The 16,860-nt window shown below is 45.1% G+C and overlaps 1 protein-coding gene across 2 annotated transcripts in view; it reads left to right on the top strand.

The window, feature by feature from the left end:
* The first annotated feature begins 497 nt into the window (after positions 1-497).
* Positions 498-16,860, top strand: part of Dnm3 (dynamin 3) — a 430,502-nt gene continuing 414,139 nt past the window's right edge. The window contains exon 1 of one of the 2 annotated variants that reach the window (XM_027934994.3): positions 498-778. In XM_027934994.3, coding sequence (XP_027790795.1) covers positions 618-778 — 161 coding nt within the window. In that variant the 5' untranslated portion in view covers positions 498-617. The remainder of the gene's footprint in view (positions 779-16,860) is intronic. The other variant, XM_027934997.2, reaches the window with a different exon arrangement.

Here is a 16,860-nt window from a genome sequence, read left to right as displayed (position 1 = left end):
GGTAAGGTCAGACTACTCAGGGCTTCAAGTGGGGTCAGACTGAAGACTCTGGCCTGCACCAGGCCAGCTATGCCCAGGAGCCATCGCGGTTTCTGGAGCTGCGCGTGACCCTTGAGATTTTCCCCGGGGAACTGTATTCCCGTGGCAGCGGGCGGGGGATGGGCTGCCGCTGGTGACGATGCTGGATGTTGTGCCCTTCCACGGGGCTTTGTCACGATAGCTGCTTGAAAAGGAACTGAGCTGCCGGCTGAGGATTTCGGGCCATTCCCGACCAGTGCTGAAAGTTCGCCTCTCGGCCGTGGCTGCGGGGGGCAGCGGTGGTGGCATCTGGCCGCAGCTGGGCGGCAGTGGTGGCGCGCACTGGGAGCACTGAGCGGAGCGCAGAGGGGCGGGGCGGGGCCGTCTCCGAGTCGGGCCACGCCCCTTTCGCCTGCGCAGGCGCGCTGCGGGGCCGTTAGCTGTCAGGAACCGGCCGGCGGGCAACGGGACCCCGCGTCTGCGCCAGCATCCGCCGTCCGATCCCAGCGCAGCAACATCGGCGAGGGCGCTGTGCCTCGGCTCCAGGCCAGGTCGCAGAGGCAAGCCGGGACCAGTGGGCAGCTGGGCGCGCCAGCAAGATGGGGAACCGGGAGATGGAGGAGCTGATCCCGCTGGTGAACCGACTGCAGGACGCCTTCTCGGCGCTGGGACAGAGCTGCCTGCTGGAGCTGCCGCAGATCGCCGTGGTGGGCGGCCAGAGCGCAGGCAAGAGCTCGGTGCTCGAGAACTTCGTGGGCAGGTGAGCGCGCAGGGCGCTGGGTGGGGGCACGGCCGGGGCGACCCCGCTCGAGGCGGTGGGAACACCGACGGGCAGCGGGAGCCGGAGGGTGGACCAGGGGCTGTGGCGGAATAGGGGACAGAACCTTGCTGTCGGTGGGGCGGGTGGGGTTCCCTGGCTCCGGGCATCCTCCGTCCCCGCCCCCTGCGTGGTGGCCCCGTCTGCCTTTCATCCTGCCATACAAAGCTGTTTCCTCCCCGTCCTCGCGCTGGGAGTCGGGCGGGGGTCCGCCCCTGGATCGACTCCCCCTGCTGTGGCGCGCCAGCCCCGGGCGCAGCCTGGATGCAGAGTGCTCCCGGCGCTTCCCGGGCACCGCGTCCTCCTCCTCTCCCTGCCACCCTCTCGGAAGCTCTCTGAGGCTTCAGAAGCCTCCCACCCCGAGATGCTTTGGCTCTCCCCCTGGTTCTCCTGTCCTCTGGGCTGTCCACAGTTCGAGAGAACGTCGCCTGTCCCTAGCTGGGAAGGCGGGGTGCGAGGAGAAAGAAATCCTTCCCTGGGTTGAATCTTTATCCGAGACAGACGCTTCCCCACCATTCCCCTCCCTGGGAGTCAAAGAATAAAAGGTGGTGTGCTTGCGTGTGCACCTATTCAGGGCTCCAGGCTGAGACTCTGCTGGGGGCGGAGGCAACAACAACTCGTGCTGTCCAGGTGCCATGTCATGCCTGCATCATCTCAGAACTGACCAGCATCTTTCTCGCACTCTCTGTGCCCCCTCCCCCAGCATCGTCGTTCGTTCCTTAAGCTCTTATTTGTCCTGCTAGTCTTCAGGATAACATTCAGAATCCTAATTGTTATGCTTCTCGTGACTCTTAATACAGAAAAAGCGAAATATTTTTTGAATCCAGAATCAATATTTCTTCCGCTGAGCAATTCATGAGGGATTGAGTTACCTTAATGGCCTGGCCTGAGGAGTGCAGACATTTGCTTAGAAAAGCCCATTGGGGTCCTTGGGAGAGCTGAAATCTGTTTTCTAGTAGTAATCAGGTAGCAATGTATGTAACACAAAAGAGTGGGCTGGAGAGGGACAATCCAGAGGTTGGACTTTATTCTGCTTATTTGGCTCATGAGTGACTTGCAACTCAGAAGGTTCCTGTTGATCGATGTTTATTTATTAATTTTTTGTTAGTGCTTGATGATGTGTAAAATGAAGAGCTAGTTATTACCACATCTCCTTTGGGGTGTTAGTATTCATGAAGTGCACCTTCTTTTCTCTCAGGTGATGCTCCCTCTCTCAGATGATGCTCTTCATTTTTTTTTTTCTTTTTATGTGAACTAGAAAGATAAGAAACCCAACAGAAAAGTAAATTTGCTGACAATTGGCTGCTATCCTTGTGTATCAACCTAATCACTTTGCCACAATTTTAGAATTTATTTTGATTAATGAGAGAAGTGGTAAAGCATTATTGCCTACGTCATTTTAGGTTTTTGGTGAAGCGATGGAGTTGTTCAATTACACTTGTTTCTTGAACAAATACTTTAAAGACTAAAATTATGTCAGATTCAATTACCACATTTATATGCATCTTTCATATATTTACTAGGATGAGCATGTATTATAAGTGCATTGTTTGTGGCCAGAGCTTTTGAACTTTAAATTTTATGCACATATCTCAATTCTACTGTCTAGGTTTGCAGATCCCAATGTCTTAATGCCATGATAAAATTGTGCACATTTCCCCACACTAGCTGTATTCTTTTATAACAAGAATTTAAAGATACAGAAGAGTGAAATATCTCAGTTTAAAGTATTTTTCATGATAAAATGAAAAATAGGGACATCATAAATATTAACAAATCAGAGCACTTATCAGAATGCAATAGTAATTTGTTGTATTTTTAATTTTACCAATAATTACTGATATAGTGATAAAAATAAAAGGTTGAATGCAGAGGAAAAAGCTCATTTAACAAATACATAAAATCTTTATTGTATGTAGAGGTGGCACCTGCCTAACAGAGCTTATAGACTAAAAAGAAAACTTAATTAGAAAGGTCATTTGACTTTAATAAAGATTTCGGTCATTGAATTATTGAGGAATCTAGTTTCTAATTATAACCCAACCTTAGGGAAAATGAAGTTCTCCATTTCAATAAGAAATTCAGCCTAGACAGAATAGTATTCAGATTCCGTTGTAACCATTAATTTTTTTTTATTATTCAGGAATTTTGCAATTAATATAAGGTCCTTATCTTTAAAAATACAACTTCTCTTTTTTAGATGTAACTTCTCATTTTAAGATCCTGACCAAATGTATAGTTATTAAATAGTCATAATCCAGGGTCATCCCTTGTACAAATCTTGTTTTGCTCAAGATTTCGGCTTGTTTTCTTCAAAATAATGATGTATCTTCTCAATATCTAACAATTCACATTTATTGGACTAACCATATCTTTTCCTCTGTTTTCTTATACTAATTTTTTTGGATACAATGGAATGAATTTGGATGTGAATGTGTTTATTTCACTGTAGCTGTAAAAACTGATTTTTGGGTGGCAAGTTTGAGACTGTTATGAATAAAATGAGTCATGAATGAACTGCTTGTTTGTGATTTCTTGCTGAAGTGATGAATTTACATATTAATGTGATATAGTGTGAGTAACCAGATTGTTCTTTGGGTTGTGCAGGATGAGCTATATGCTGGCAGTGAGAAGCAGCTTAAGGTCTAATGAAAGAAGCTGAGCCCCATGGTTTGAATGTAGGGGTTCACTAGTTGACAGCTCATTGTCTGGTTAGTGTCTGGAAGAGCTGAGTTAATTCAGCTGCTTTCCTGATATCCCTGTGTACCGCACATACACACACGCATATATTTGTAGGGCCATGATGATAACGAGGACTAACCTTTATAGAGTGTTTGCTACAGACAGGGGCTGTTCTGAATCCTTTTAATGGATAATCTCACTTAACCCTCATAAAACTACAGAGACGTAGTTACTCCTACAGTTGCATTTTACTGAAAAGAAAATGAAAGTGTAGGGAGTTTGAGAACTTAGTCATGGTTAACACAGAGAACAGTGGGTTGAGAATTCACGTGAGGGGCTGAGCTCCTGGATCCACTCTTTCTTGCTACCTGTATGAAACAGACACTGCTCTAGTAATAATTCTGTTTGTATTTATTTATGTATGTCCACCTTGCCTCATTTTGCAGAAGATCTGAGGTGGCCCTTTAGGCAGCATCACTAAAGATGAGTATTTTTTCTTGACTCTATTAGATGTTCCTGAAGAGAGTTTTATAATGTGATTGGACTGTTTATTTAGCTATCTGTTTATAGTTCACATAACTTATTGATAGAAGGGCTAAGTGGAAACTGAACCAGTTGCTAATGTGAAAAAAGTTATAATGATATATTTGCTAGAAACATTAGTTCTTCAATGATTACAAAGGTAGAAGTTTCCACATTATTCTAGCCTGATTGGTAAGTAAACTTTCAATTCTGCACAAACTGATATGGCTTTAAGGCTAATGGGGACCAAATGAAAGATTCTTAAACAATGATTATACTGATGGGAAGTTTTCAATGTGCAGATGTTCAAATGCATGTCAATTATCAAATTAAGTTTGTTTTGAGGAAGAACCTTAAAGTGAGCCATTTGATGCTGCTGCTGCTCATGCTCAGATAATTTTTGAAAATCTGCAAGTCATGTATAGTCTTAAATCCTTTGGTTTCAAGAAAGTATTTAAAAATTGAGTAGGTAAGAGTCCTCTAATTGCAAATGAAATTAGGCACAGAAATATTCCTATCAGTGAAACTTCTTATTTCAGAAATAGGTTTGTACTGAGAAGGATTTTGTTAAACTATAAAAACATCTAAAATTAGTGACTTTTTTCAATATATAGTTTCCAAGTGTTATTACTTTAATGGATGCTAACAATTAAAGTGTGATAATTATTGAAAATCATGCTTTGTAATTCCCAAGGGTCTATTGAATGAAGTATCAAAAACACAAACTATTCTTCACTCAACAATGAATTGGCAGAACATGAAACTAGGAAGATATTTTTGTGGAATAAACAATATATAATTTATTTTTAGGTTATCACAAATTCACAGTTGGTAGAATTTAATTAGCATAATCGGCTTAATTATTTTCTCAATGTCTGTAAAGCAGTACAACTAGGTGAACTGCATTGGATAGGATAGCTCTGTTTTGGAATTTACTTCTGATTAATATCAAAAAATCCACTTGACTTCTTTAAGAATGAACTTGAGCAAGCAGCTTTACAGAACCTCAGAAATGGAACTTGTTATCTGTTATCACGTAGGTTACTGAGTTCTCTGTTAATGGAACATACATTGTGTGTGTGTGTGCGTGCATGTGCATGCATGCATGTGCATATATTCCTGTTTTCCATTACTATAACAAAATACTGGAGGCTGAGTATTTTATTTAGCTCACAGTTTTAGAGACCACATTTTCAAGCAACATTCTATAGTTGGTGAGAGCCTCATGGCAGATAGCATCATGGTGGCAGCATGTGAGAGAGAGATCACCCAAGACAGGAAGCCAGAGAGAGAAGAGGCACCAGCCTTGTTCTTCTTTTCATAACACTCCAGAGAAGTAACTAAGGTCCCATGAGAACGATATCAATTCCTTTTAGGGGCAGAGCCTCAGATGACCCTAACCAGCTCCTACTAGGTCCCACCTCTTAAAGATCCCACGGCCTCTTAGCATTGCCACACTGAGGACCCAGCTTCCAGGACATGAGCCTCAAGGCACAAACCACATCCAGTCTGTAGCGGTATGTTGGTGTTTTTCTTCCTTTTGCCAGGGCTAATAAGTAGAGTTAAATTATGAGGTTTTACTTAAAACTAATTAAGATCATAATTGTAAGAGGACTGCCAGCGGCTAGAAAGAGAAGATTTCCCCCCTTCTCCTATCAAAGCTAAGAGAGCCTCAAACTAGTGTAATGGATAGAATGATCCAATTTAAGTTTCCATACACTCAAAATTTTGCCATTTCCCTAAGTCTGCTTTGCAATTTCTTACACTATCAGCATTGATTTTTTTTTTTTAAATCATAAAAGATTCTGCTACATCAAACACACCTCTATGTACTGGAGGGAAGCAGGGGGCCACCCACCCTTCCTGGGTGGTGGGCATAGGTTCTGTTTCCCATGGTCCCTCTCTGCCATTCCTGACTTCTGTACATTCCCATGCCAGTAGGGTGGTAAACTCAGAATGTCATTTGCCCAGGATCACATGGCCTGTAAGTGACTGAGCTGGGATTTCGTCTTGGACGTGGCTCTTATTGGAACTCTTGAAGTAGGGGCACGTAGCCGCTGTGAACACGTGTTCATGTAAGTGTGCGGGTAAGACCACAAGGAAGGATGCAGCCAGAGAAGCTGACGTCTGCATGAAGAGAACCCACAGGACAAGGGTGTGAGGCCACAGCTTTCAGAGGGGACGTGGACGTGTAAGATGAAGACTGAGTTTGCTGCAAATTAACCAGGATAAAAATCGACAGCACATCGATTTTTTTTTTTTTATAAAACAAAAAACCCTGAAAACTACAGTTCTGAAATTGAATAGGATATAAGAAGATAGTAGACAATATGAGTTTCCAGTGTCATTTGGCAGCTGGCATCATTTTGGCTCAAGGCTACCCGTACTGAAGTATCAATGTCAGAGCAGGGAGGGTGGTGATCTGTGTCTCAGTGTCTGCCTTGACAATGCGCCATTGAACTGAGACTGTCACTTTATCACAAAGAGATACTATATGTTGAAAAGGGCCTCAGAAAAGAGTAGCAAGAAGGAAGAGAGACTGGAGAGATTAAAAATATAATGTGGGCCTGATGTGGCTCAGGGGTAGAGCACTTGCCTTGCAGGCTCAGGGCCCTGCGTTCAGTGCCCAGCACTGCAAAAAGAGAGAAGAAAAATAGGTTTCTTTTTATCACTAGGTGCAGTGGAGATTGAGAGTGGGGTGGGTGAACTACTTTATAAGCACCTCAAGGCACTAAGATTTAAGGGCGGTGGACTCTACTTTCTTTGTGAGGAACAAGGCAGTTAGTTCAAGTGATGGAATAAATTGAAGACAAATATCAGGGAAAAATATTCTAAATACAAACCTGAAAACAGAACGTGTTACTTAGGAGGCAGAAGAACAAGACAGAGGGATTGACACTAACTGCAGTGAATTTCATAAATGGAAAGCACCTTTTAACACGTCTCGAGGGTCGGTTGGTAGCATGTTGGTGATTTTTGTGTGTCTGTAGTCTAAGTGGCTTCAGCGGCTTCTGTCAGAAGCCCTGACTGTGCGGGAAACTTCCCCCTGGCTTAATTGTTGCTAACGTCCTGGAGCTGCATTAGGATACAGAGAAGCCAAGAGACTCGTCCAAGGTCAGAGAGCGTCCTGGCTCGGTTGGGAACTCGCTGTTCGGGACTGGGAGCCCCGGTGGGTCCATCGTCTTCCCTTCCTCCTCCGGGTGTTTCCGGGCGCCTCCCTCTGGCCTCACCTCCGCGGCCTCTTCCCATCCTCTGTGCTGTGAGACTGTCTTTTCCTGAAGACTCCCCTGCTTCCCTCCTGGTGCCAGACCAGCAGTGACACTGCCTGGCTCTTTCTATACACAATATCGGGTGGGGACAGGGAGCAGAATTTTTCTCAGACTGGGACAGGTGATCTTCTGAGATGATATCCTCTTGAAGTGTGAGTTTTAGGGACCAGGTGGGCCCAGGAAAAGACCAAATGAGAAGGTGAATGTTTTTACACATTACTGCTGTTTATCTGCCAGGTGGCAGTTTGTGCTGGTCACTGGTGGGCTTTGCTTAGACTGGGGCCAGCATCTGAAAAGCTGTATGCAAATAAATAACAGAAAGGGAAGGTCACTATTTTCTGTAAAATAAAAGACATGTCTGTGTATCAAATCCACATCCTTTCCTTGGCCTGTTTCTTAGTGTTTCTTTTTCATGTTTGTGCTCTGAAACTGAGGGGCACTGAGGTCCATCAATGCCAGAGGAATTACTCTGGCATTTAACTTCGACAAGCATTGTGCTAAATGCTTATTGCTAACCAGTAATAAAGGCAGGAGTTGTTGGGGGGAGAAGGATGACGTATTTAATTCCTGAATCATATGAATGGTACAGTTAATTTAGATCTTGTTTTTTTTTTTTTTTTTTCCTAGCATCCCTGCTGAAAGCCCGTTTCCAGGGGCCTTGGAGTGTGCTCGGTGCCTCTTTGTGACAGCTTGTCATTTTCACTTCCCACTGCTTCCATTATGATATAGCCATGAGCAGCATCTGCATCCACGTTGGAGGCAGGCAGGGCTACGAGGACCCTTTGTCCATTGGGTCATGGCTTGGATTGAAAAGCCCAATCCATCTCAAGTCACTGGATGGGTGGCTGGTCTTCATGTTTTCTTACTTCCTCCTTTGAGAAGGTGCCACCTGGTTGTGATGATTGACAGCAGGCCTGGCTGTCTGGTGTTGGAGTCCCACCTCTGACTTTTGCAGTAAGGGATTTGGCGGCCCTGGGCCTTGGTTTCCTCATCTGCAAAACAGGGATAAAAGACTTCATTTTTAAAAAATGCTGTGTGTGAGTTCTAAGCAAGATAGCAAATGTCTGGTCCAAATTGTGCATTCAGCATAATGATCATTTACTTTAATCTTCCATTTAGACTGGATATTTTCTGAAAATTTCAAAAACAAACTTTGGAACAACAATAGATGGTCATGTGTATTTGCAAGGTCTTCTTTCTATGAATGTTGGAAAATGACAGTTGCTTTAAAGTACTTTTATTTTTATGTGGTCCTGAGGATCAAACCCTGCGCCTTGCATGTGCTAGGTGAGCGCTTTACCACTGAGCCACAACCCCAGCCCTAAAATACTAATTTTTAGATCAGGCCAATTTAGAGGGTACTTGAACCTTCTTCAAAGACTTCCCATATTTAGTGTTATCACCATGTACTTTTTTCTTTAAATATATACCCAACATAAATCCAGTTTTCATACTCTTCCCTCCTAAGAGTTCCAAAGCAATTTTTCATTTCATTAATCCTCACAATTTCCTTGAGAGGATACTAAAAGCATATACTATTTTTTTCCAGTTTAATATTTTTTATTTTTAAATTAAGTGACATGCTAGGAGTCACATGGTCAATACTAGATCATAATAGAATTGAAAATATGGACAGAACAGGATGAATGTATTCTGCTGACATTATTTTCAGATATTCTAGAGAATAGATTTAGAGGAGGTATTTGATTCTGTGATACAAAGTAAACCATGCTTAGCATATCTCTTCCTTTTAGATGATGGGATGGAACAGGGACTCAGCAGAGGGAGTCCGGCTGGGGCAGGGTTGCTTGGTGAGTACAGGCTCAGCCCAAGGATGAGAGGAATGGCCCTGGGAGCAAGAGGCAAGGTATTATTTTTCCTGTGAAAGTACCAAAATTTTTATAGTGGATGTGAAAATAATACTCAACGATTCTATTTTCAATGGGAAGATTCCTATTTTGCCTTGATTGACATTCCTACAATGTATTAACTATCAATTTTAGCTCCAGGCACTTAACTGGCTCCATCTCGGCACCTTTGTGGTTACTAGGTGTGCCCCAAGAGTTTTGCAGAGCAGCAGCTTCGGGTATCTCACCTGGTGGAGGTTAAGCCTTCGCATGCGTCTGTGTTTCCTGGTTAATAAAGTGGGGAGAAAGCCTTGCATGAGTCCTACTACCTGGGCAACACCCACTGTGTTTTCTTGTCTAGAAAGACTGATAGAACTATCTGAGAATGGCAGTTCTTGGTTCAATTTAAGAAATGTTACCTAGTCTGTTTACTTACTCTGAAAAAGAAATTCCACGTGAAATCGAGGGGAGATGGCTTTATTTGAGTTATGTACTTTGGAAGTATATTTTTCTCAAATTTTTTTTGCTGAGTTAGTGAATGGCAGAAGGATCATGATTGTCCTGCTTGAAATGTGAGATGGGAGAGCAAGGGACGGAGAGCTCCACTCACTGGACAGCGAGGCTCTGGGGAGATGTGGCGTGAAGACCAGAGCATGGAGTCTGCGCTTTGTGAGAGTCGGGGCTGCTGGGGGTGAGCGGGGGGTGGTCTGTTCACACCCCTGGTATGTGCTGCCTGGGCACTGGGGAGGAAGCCTCTGGTGAGCCAGGCCCCGTGGTGGGGCAGAGCTGGGGGAGTCCAGTCTCTGCCATCGCCTGCTGGTCCTCCTCGGCCCTGTGTCTTCAAGGCCCCTCCTCAGTCGCCCTTGTCCTGGCTTCGCTGCTCGGGGACCTGCTGTAGAGTTGGCCTTGCCCTTCTGCACAGCTATTAGCAGCTTCCATGAGGTTGGGACGTGCCACCACCTCTGTCATGTTCCGTAGCACGGTGGTGGCCTACAGCAGGAGCAAAATGAACGAATTTGCAGCGTAATTCTGCACAAGCCATTTATCGGAGCCCATCATACTTTCATCAATAGGTGGTTGAGAATGCGTGTGTGTCGGGGGCGTGGGACGAGATCAGTGCTGTGCGAGCTGTGTGTCGTGTCCTGTTAGTGGACCCTGACATCAGTTTTGTTGGTTTGTGACAGCCTTGGCAGGGGTGGGGGGTGTCGGACTACATCCCAGGGAGAAATGACAAGTCATGACTTGTGAAGTCTAGTTGTGGACTTGTATATGAATACTGTGCTGCAATGTAAAGTCTGTTCTTACTAAGGGTTATCCTTAAATAGTTGAATGTCTCTGGACTAGATTAATATATTTCTAATCATTTATTTGATTCTACCTTTAAATGGTAGGGCATATCTTTTCATCATTGCAGGCACAGGTCATACTATCAATGGGTTAAAATATAGATTATTTTCCTTTGTTGAATTAATTCAAAGTAATATGTATATGTGATAAAAATTAAGACTGTAATAGTCTATAATACTCTCCCCTGCCTGAGGTTTCCTAAGGTGTTTCCTTTACCTGCATGCCTGCCAGATAACTTCTGGGCATGTATTTTCATTATATGCCATTTATTTGATCTTTGAGAGCAGAGAGTTTAATAAACTTGTTTGGAGGTAGATGATAAAATCAATTACAAAAGATGAGGTTTGAAAATTCTTTTAGCAGTTGGGTTTATTTGTTCGCTGAGTCCTTTATGAAGAATCATTCTGAGGGTCTGCTGTATGCCAGAAACCGAGGCTCAGTGTGTGCAGCCACTCCTTCTGAGAGTCTGGTGACCCGTGGGATCTGCTGTGCCCGCTGCTGCTGCTGTCAGGGTGACTAGGCCTCAGTGCTGACGAGGGACGTTTTTTGGAGAACAGGTGGCAGGGCCGTGATGCCGTCTCCAAGTATCTGAGGTTAGTTGGAGAGGGCACCTGACAGCGTCCCCAGAAGACAGAGCGAGTAGGTGAATGTCACTCGAGACAGACTTAACCTTCGTGTTAGGTGGCCTGCGGGGCCCTGTGAGGCGGGACGTGCTCTGTTCGAAGGCGGAGGGTCCGAGGTGCCTGGTGCTTGGTGTGGACCAGTGGGAAGGGGTCGAGGGGAAGCACTTGAGGGTTCTCTGACCTGACAGTCTGTGATGTGGCTTGGTGGGTGCCACCTCCTCCACTTTAACCTGCCCATGTGTACGCTGCTGCTCTCCAGGGAATCTTCCAGAACAACTCGAATGTCTGCCTTCAGGAACCTGCAGTCACACCCTCCTCTAGGCCTCTGCCGTCCAGCCTCAGCTTCCCCCTCTCCTGAGCGGCTTTGTGCCTCACTGTGCTCAACTTTTCTGCGCACGCGGTGGTCCTTTCTGGGGACATAGGGACAAGCAGAGGCCAAGCAGAGCATGCTATCTTGTGACCCAATGGAGCACCAGCTATCAACCCATATGTGAATGCCTGCTTTGTGAAAGACCGTTTGGGGATGAAAAGGCGGTTAAAAGTATTTTCCCTCAACAGAGTCCGATGAAGACCCGCCTAGAGTGTTCTCCAGGACCTGTAGAGTGTTGATAAGAACATGGACTCTGGAGCCAGATGGCCCGAGTTCACTTCCTAGCTCTGCCTCTTCAGAGCTCTCTGGTCTTAGAAAATCATTTGACCTCTCTGTGCCTTAGCTTCCCATATTGAGGTGGCTCTGAGAATTAGCGAATACACATAAAGCACTCAGGACAGTGTCCCGTAGCAAGGGTTACATGTTGATCATTACTGAGGACGGGCCTTTAGAGGTACAGTGTGTTCTGGATCATCAAAGAAAAAGAGCACATCTCTTTGGAGAGTCCAAAGTAGATTCTATTAAAATCTTGAAATGGACTTTAAAGAGTAAGATTGTGACAGCTCGAGATGTCTTAGCAGACAATTTTCCATTTGATTGAGTACCTGGAAGAGAAGTGAAGGGGGGTAAAGCCAGGAGAGTGAATTGGGTCCCACGTGGAATTGCCAAGATGAGGAATTGGGGCCTAATCCATGAATCTGCGAGGAGTTTCACAGGTTTGTACGATGTTTTGGCACGCTCAGAGTGAGGGTTGAGGAAGACACACACTCACTCTAACATAGGTACGTAGACGAAGGGAGACGTCTGTGATACCGTTGGGAAATGACCTAATGGCTACAGGTCTTGATCCAGTAGTGTTGCTGATGGAAGTGGAAGACGGGCATTTCAGAGATGCAGTCCATTTTTTACCAATGGTGTGCAAGGGAGGCAGAGAAAGAAGTCCAAAATAATTCCAAACTAAGTGGGCCCCTGGAGAAACAGCAGTGAAATTCATAGAAATAAGTAAATTTGGAGTGGCAGGGAATCCATCTTCCCTTCATGTCCACTAGTGGGGTCTTCCACTCCACCATGGCTCCAGGTCGTCCATGAAGCACCCACCTGACACCCTCTCTGCCGACTGTGACCTTCTGCGGTGTCCTTGGGATTTATGGCCGGCTCTTCTCTGTTTAGCACTTGAATGTTTCTGGCTGATTCATATCAGTTTTTGACCCCTAAGGTGAACTGCAATCTTTTTATTAGTATTCTCCACAGGATCTTGAGCAATATTATTTTGAGAGCAGTATTACTCTTAGACTGGATGTCTATATCTCCCCAAAGTTAATTTGTTGAAACACTAATCCCTGATGTGACCCTGTTTGGAAATAGGACCCATAGAAAGTAAGATCAACAGAGGCCATATGGGTGGGGCCCTCATCCAACAGGATTAGTGTCCTTGTAACAAGAGAGACAGAGCTCCCTTTTCTGTGGGCCTAAGAGGAAAAGTAGTATTTTATGAGCCAGGAAGAAAATCCCCAGCAGAAAGACTTGGCTGGAGCTTGATCTTGGATTTCTAGATTTCAGAACTGTGAGAAATAAATTTCTGTTGTTTAAGGCTCCCAATCTGTGGTATTTTGCTATGGGAGCCTGAGCAGACCAACACAGGCACTTAATTTTTATTGAGTTTTCACTGATTAAATTGTTGATCTGACTAGGTGGTTTGACACAGTGGGGTTCTTGGTATTAAGTGATTTATTTTTACACTTCCTAGGAAAAAAGGACTGTCTGACACACTAATGCTCTGGATCAACTACTGTCCCCTCACCCCTGTGCCTTAGGCTGTCATCCTTCTCTGCCCCTACTTCTCTGTCCAGTGTCACAGTGAAGCCAATCTCCTCCGGGGTCTCCTGCCGTGGCCCCTGCCTGCTTCAGCAGTTGGCTTAGCTTTCCTTCACACCACTCTGTCAGCGTGGGAGCAAAGAGATTTGAATTACTAGGGACAATGGTACCTGAGACTGGTCCATCCCTGTGTCTCCCAAAGCAGGTGAGTGACGACCTGTGTTACTCACCAGAGGGAGCCGAGGCTCCCGAGCTGCACTCTTGGGGGCCGGTTCTGGGCCTGGAGTCTACCCACAGTGAGCTGTTTCTCCAGAGCTCTCCTCGTGCTGCTCTGATAAGCAGCTACTAATCGCCACTTCCGCAATTCCCATTATTTCTGCAGCTGTGGATAAGGGATGCAACGTGCCCTCGTCCCCACTGGTTCTCTGGAACTGCCCTGGCCAGGGTCACTGGTCTCCAATCAGCTCCTCTTGCTTTCCACGTGTGCCTGAAATTGATCACCAGTGTCCTTAGGATTTAGCTGAATTCCTAATTCCTACAACGCCCGAGTTCAAGTTACCACTCACCTTCTGGACCCCAGGATGACTTCCATCCATCTACAGTACGGCTGATACTTGACACAGTTGGGATCTGTGTCCCCGAAGACTCTGTATCAACAATGGCTTGGCTGCCAGCCTGGGATGATATTGGGAGGCAGTGAAACTGTTAGGAGTGGGGCGTAGGGAAGGAAGCTGTCATTGGGGGCATCCCTTGGCGGGCACGTTGGGATCCCCTTCCTTTCTCTCTTGCTTCCTGGTCACCATGAGGTGAAGGTTTCCTCTACCTTGTGCTTCTGCCATGACACACTGTCCTGCCACAGGCCCAAAAGCAATGGGTCCAGGTGACCATGGACTGAAGCTCTGAAGCCATGAGCCAAAGTGAGCCATCCCTCCTGAAGCCGACGTCTGGGGCATCTTGTCCGGTGATGGGAACTCAGTCACCAAATACGAAGTTCAAGTTAAACCATGTCATTGTTACGGGGAAAGTTTCTCAGCTCCTAATGCCAACGGCACAAAACCTAGGCTTCTTGGTGTCATTCAAGGCCCTGCGTGGCCTGATGTTTCCAGGGAACCTGTTCATTCTAGCCGCCTGTCACACTCTGCATACTCACCACAGTTTTGCTGCCTCTGTTCATGTGGACTCTGGTCTGCTGTCCTCTAGGAAGCCTCTCTGCCTCCCACAGGCTCATCTCTCCAGGATTATTTGCGTCTCTTCAGGCACCCATAATTCTCTGAGCATTCCTCTAACGTTATACTGGCTAAATTGTATTCAGTTGTCTTATCTGCTTCTACAACTCAACTGCAGCTTTAAGGGCAGAGTCTGTTGTTTACCTTCATAAACTTCTGAGTAAACATTGAATTGATCAAGTTAGTGGACAGTGTTCAGCCTTTGTCATGCCTGATGATGCTCATTGCCCATCACCGAGTGCCAGACACTGTCTTAGGCACTAGAAAGGAAGGAGTCTGTCCTTGTCATCAGGGAACTTGCTGTCCAATGGAGACCTACAGTTGGCAAATAACAAGAGTGAAATTATGAATCAGCCTAGATGCATGACAGCGATGGGCAGGTGTAACAATAGAGCACGATGAAGAGGGACGTATTTATGGGGACGTGGTGACATTTATCAGATGGGTGATTGCTGTTTTAGGTGATCTGTGCATGGAAAGAGCTAGGGCACAGCATTCCTCTTCCATGTGGTAGGGCTCCGGGGTGTCGTAGAGCTGTGTATTGGTGGAATTAAAGTCAGAGACTGTCACTAGAGCCTGGTGGGGAGATGTGTGGGCAGCAGAGGGGAGTTAGGTAGACTTTGCTGTTTCCAAAAATCAGCTTAGAGTTTATCCAGAGTGCCATGGTCAGCAAAGGAAGGAAGGACTTCAATCAGGGTGTGACAAAATCTGATTGACATTTTAGATCTCTCTAGGTCAGTGCTATTTAAGACAGTGGTCACCCCATACAACTATTTTACATTATGTTTCAAGAAATGGGATTTTTTTTCAATTTCATGTGATTTTAATTACTTGAAACATATTAAAATAATGGATTCAGTTGAGGAACAAGTGTGATCTGGTACACGAAGATACTTTTTTTTGACAACATCTGATGAAAAGTTAGCTCACATCTCAATTTGGCTGCTAAGTACAAAATGTATACCATGTTTCAAAGATTTGCTTTGAAAAGAACATCAACTGTCTTAATAGTCTTTATATTGCTTACATATTATGTTATGTTTTGGAGAAGTACGGGTCAGAGTGCAGCCCCCAAGAGTGCAGCTCGGGAGCCTTGACTTCCTCAGGTGGCTAATGTAGGTCGTCACTCACCTGCTTTGGGAGACACAGGGATGGACCAGTCTCAGGTACCATTGTTCCTTGTAGTTCAAATCTCTTTGGTTCCCACGCTGACAGAGTTGTGTGATGCCCATGAAGGAAGGAAAGCTAAGCCAACTGCTGAGGTAGGCAGGGGCCACGGCAGGAGACCCCGGAGGAGACTGGTATCATTGAGAGACTGGAGAGAGAAGGACAGGCCAGAGGAGATCTGCCCCCTCAAGCTGCAGTGTGTAGGTGGGTGATTGGCCTCTTCAGCCTGGGAATGGAGGGAAGGAATCTGCACACATTTTGGAAATACAGTAATCATGACTTGCTGTGGATTAGGCAGGGAAGGGGAGTGAAGAATGGCTCTCAGCTTCTTAATGTGTGGTGGGTGGCATTTCCTACAGTAGGAAGGGTTAGGAAAAGTTGGGAACTGGATAGTAAGAATATGGATTCGGACATGTCAGACACACAGCTGGTTAGATATGAGAGGGCACAGAGGAGAGTTTAACTGAAGATAGGAGTTGCTAATATGTCATGGATAGTTGCCACCTTAGGACTATGATTCTCAAACTACAAAATATATTTTTTTGGGGGTGGGGGTGGGTATTGATCCCTGGGACACTATATTACCAGCTATATCCCCAGTCTTTATTTCTCCTGCCTCAGCCCCCTGAGTCACTGGGATTACAGAAGTGTACGATTGTAACCAGATCAAAACATTATTGAAAGAAATGAAAGAAAACTAAATTTCATGGACAGACTTCCTGCATTCATATACTGGAAGACATAAAGATTTATAAGATGGTGATATAGTTCAAATCATCTGCAGACTCAATGCAATGACTCTCAAAATTCAGAATGCTATTTTTGCAGAAATTGATGAGCTGATTTTAAAGTTCTTACAGAATTTCCAGAGATTCAGAATAGCCAGAAATATGTTGAAATATAGCAGCAACAACAAAGTCAGGATTCACATTTCCTAGTTCTAAATTTTGGTATAAAACAGTGTCATAGGGCTATGGGTATAACTCAGTGATAGAGCATGTTCTTGGCATGCATAAGGCTATGGATTCCATCAACACAAAAGACCCCCAAACAACAAAAAACACTATAATACTGCCATAAGAATAGACAGATGAATGGCATAGACTTAAGAGTATAGAAATGAACTGTTACATTAATAGTGAATTGATTTTTTTCTT

The sequence above is a fragment of the Marmota flaviventris genome, chromosome 12, assembly GCF_047511675.1.
Source record: "Marmota flaviventris isolate mMarFla1 chromosome 12, mMarFla1.hap1, whole genome shotgun sequence".
In the NCBI taxonomy this organism is placed as follows: Eukaryota; Metazoa; Chordata; class Mammalia; order Rodentia; family Sciuridae; genus Marmota; species Marmota flaviventris.
Note: the sequence above shows the minus strand (reverse complement) of the source record. Positions and strands in the feature narration are given on the sequence as shown.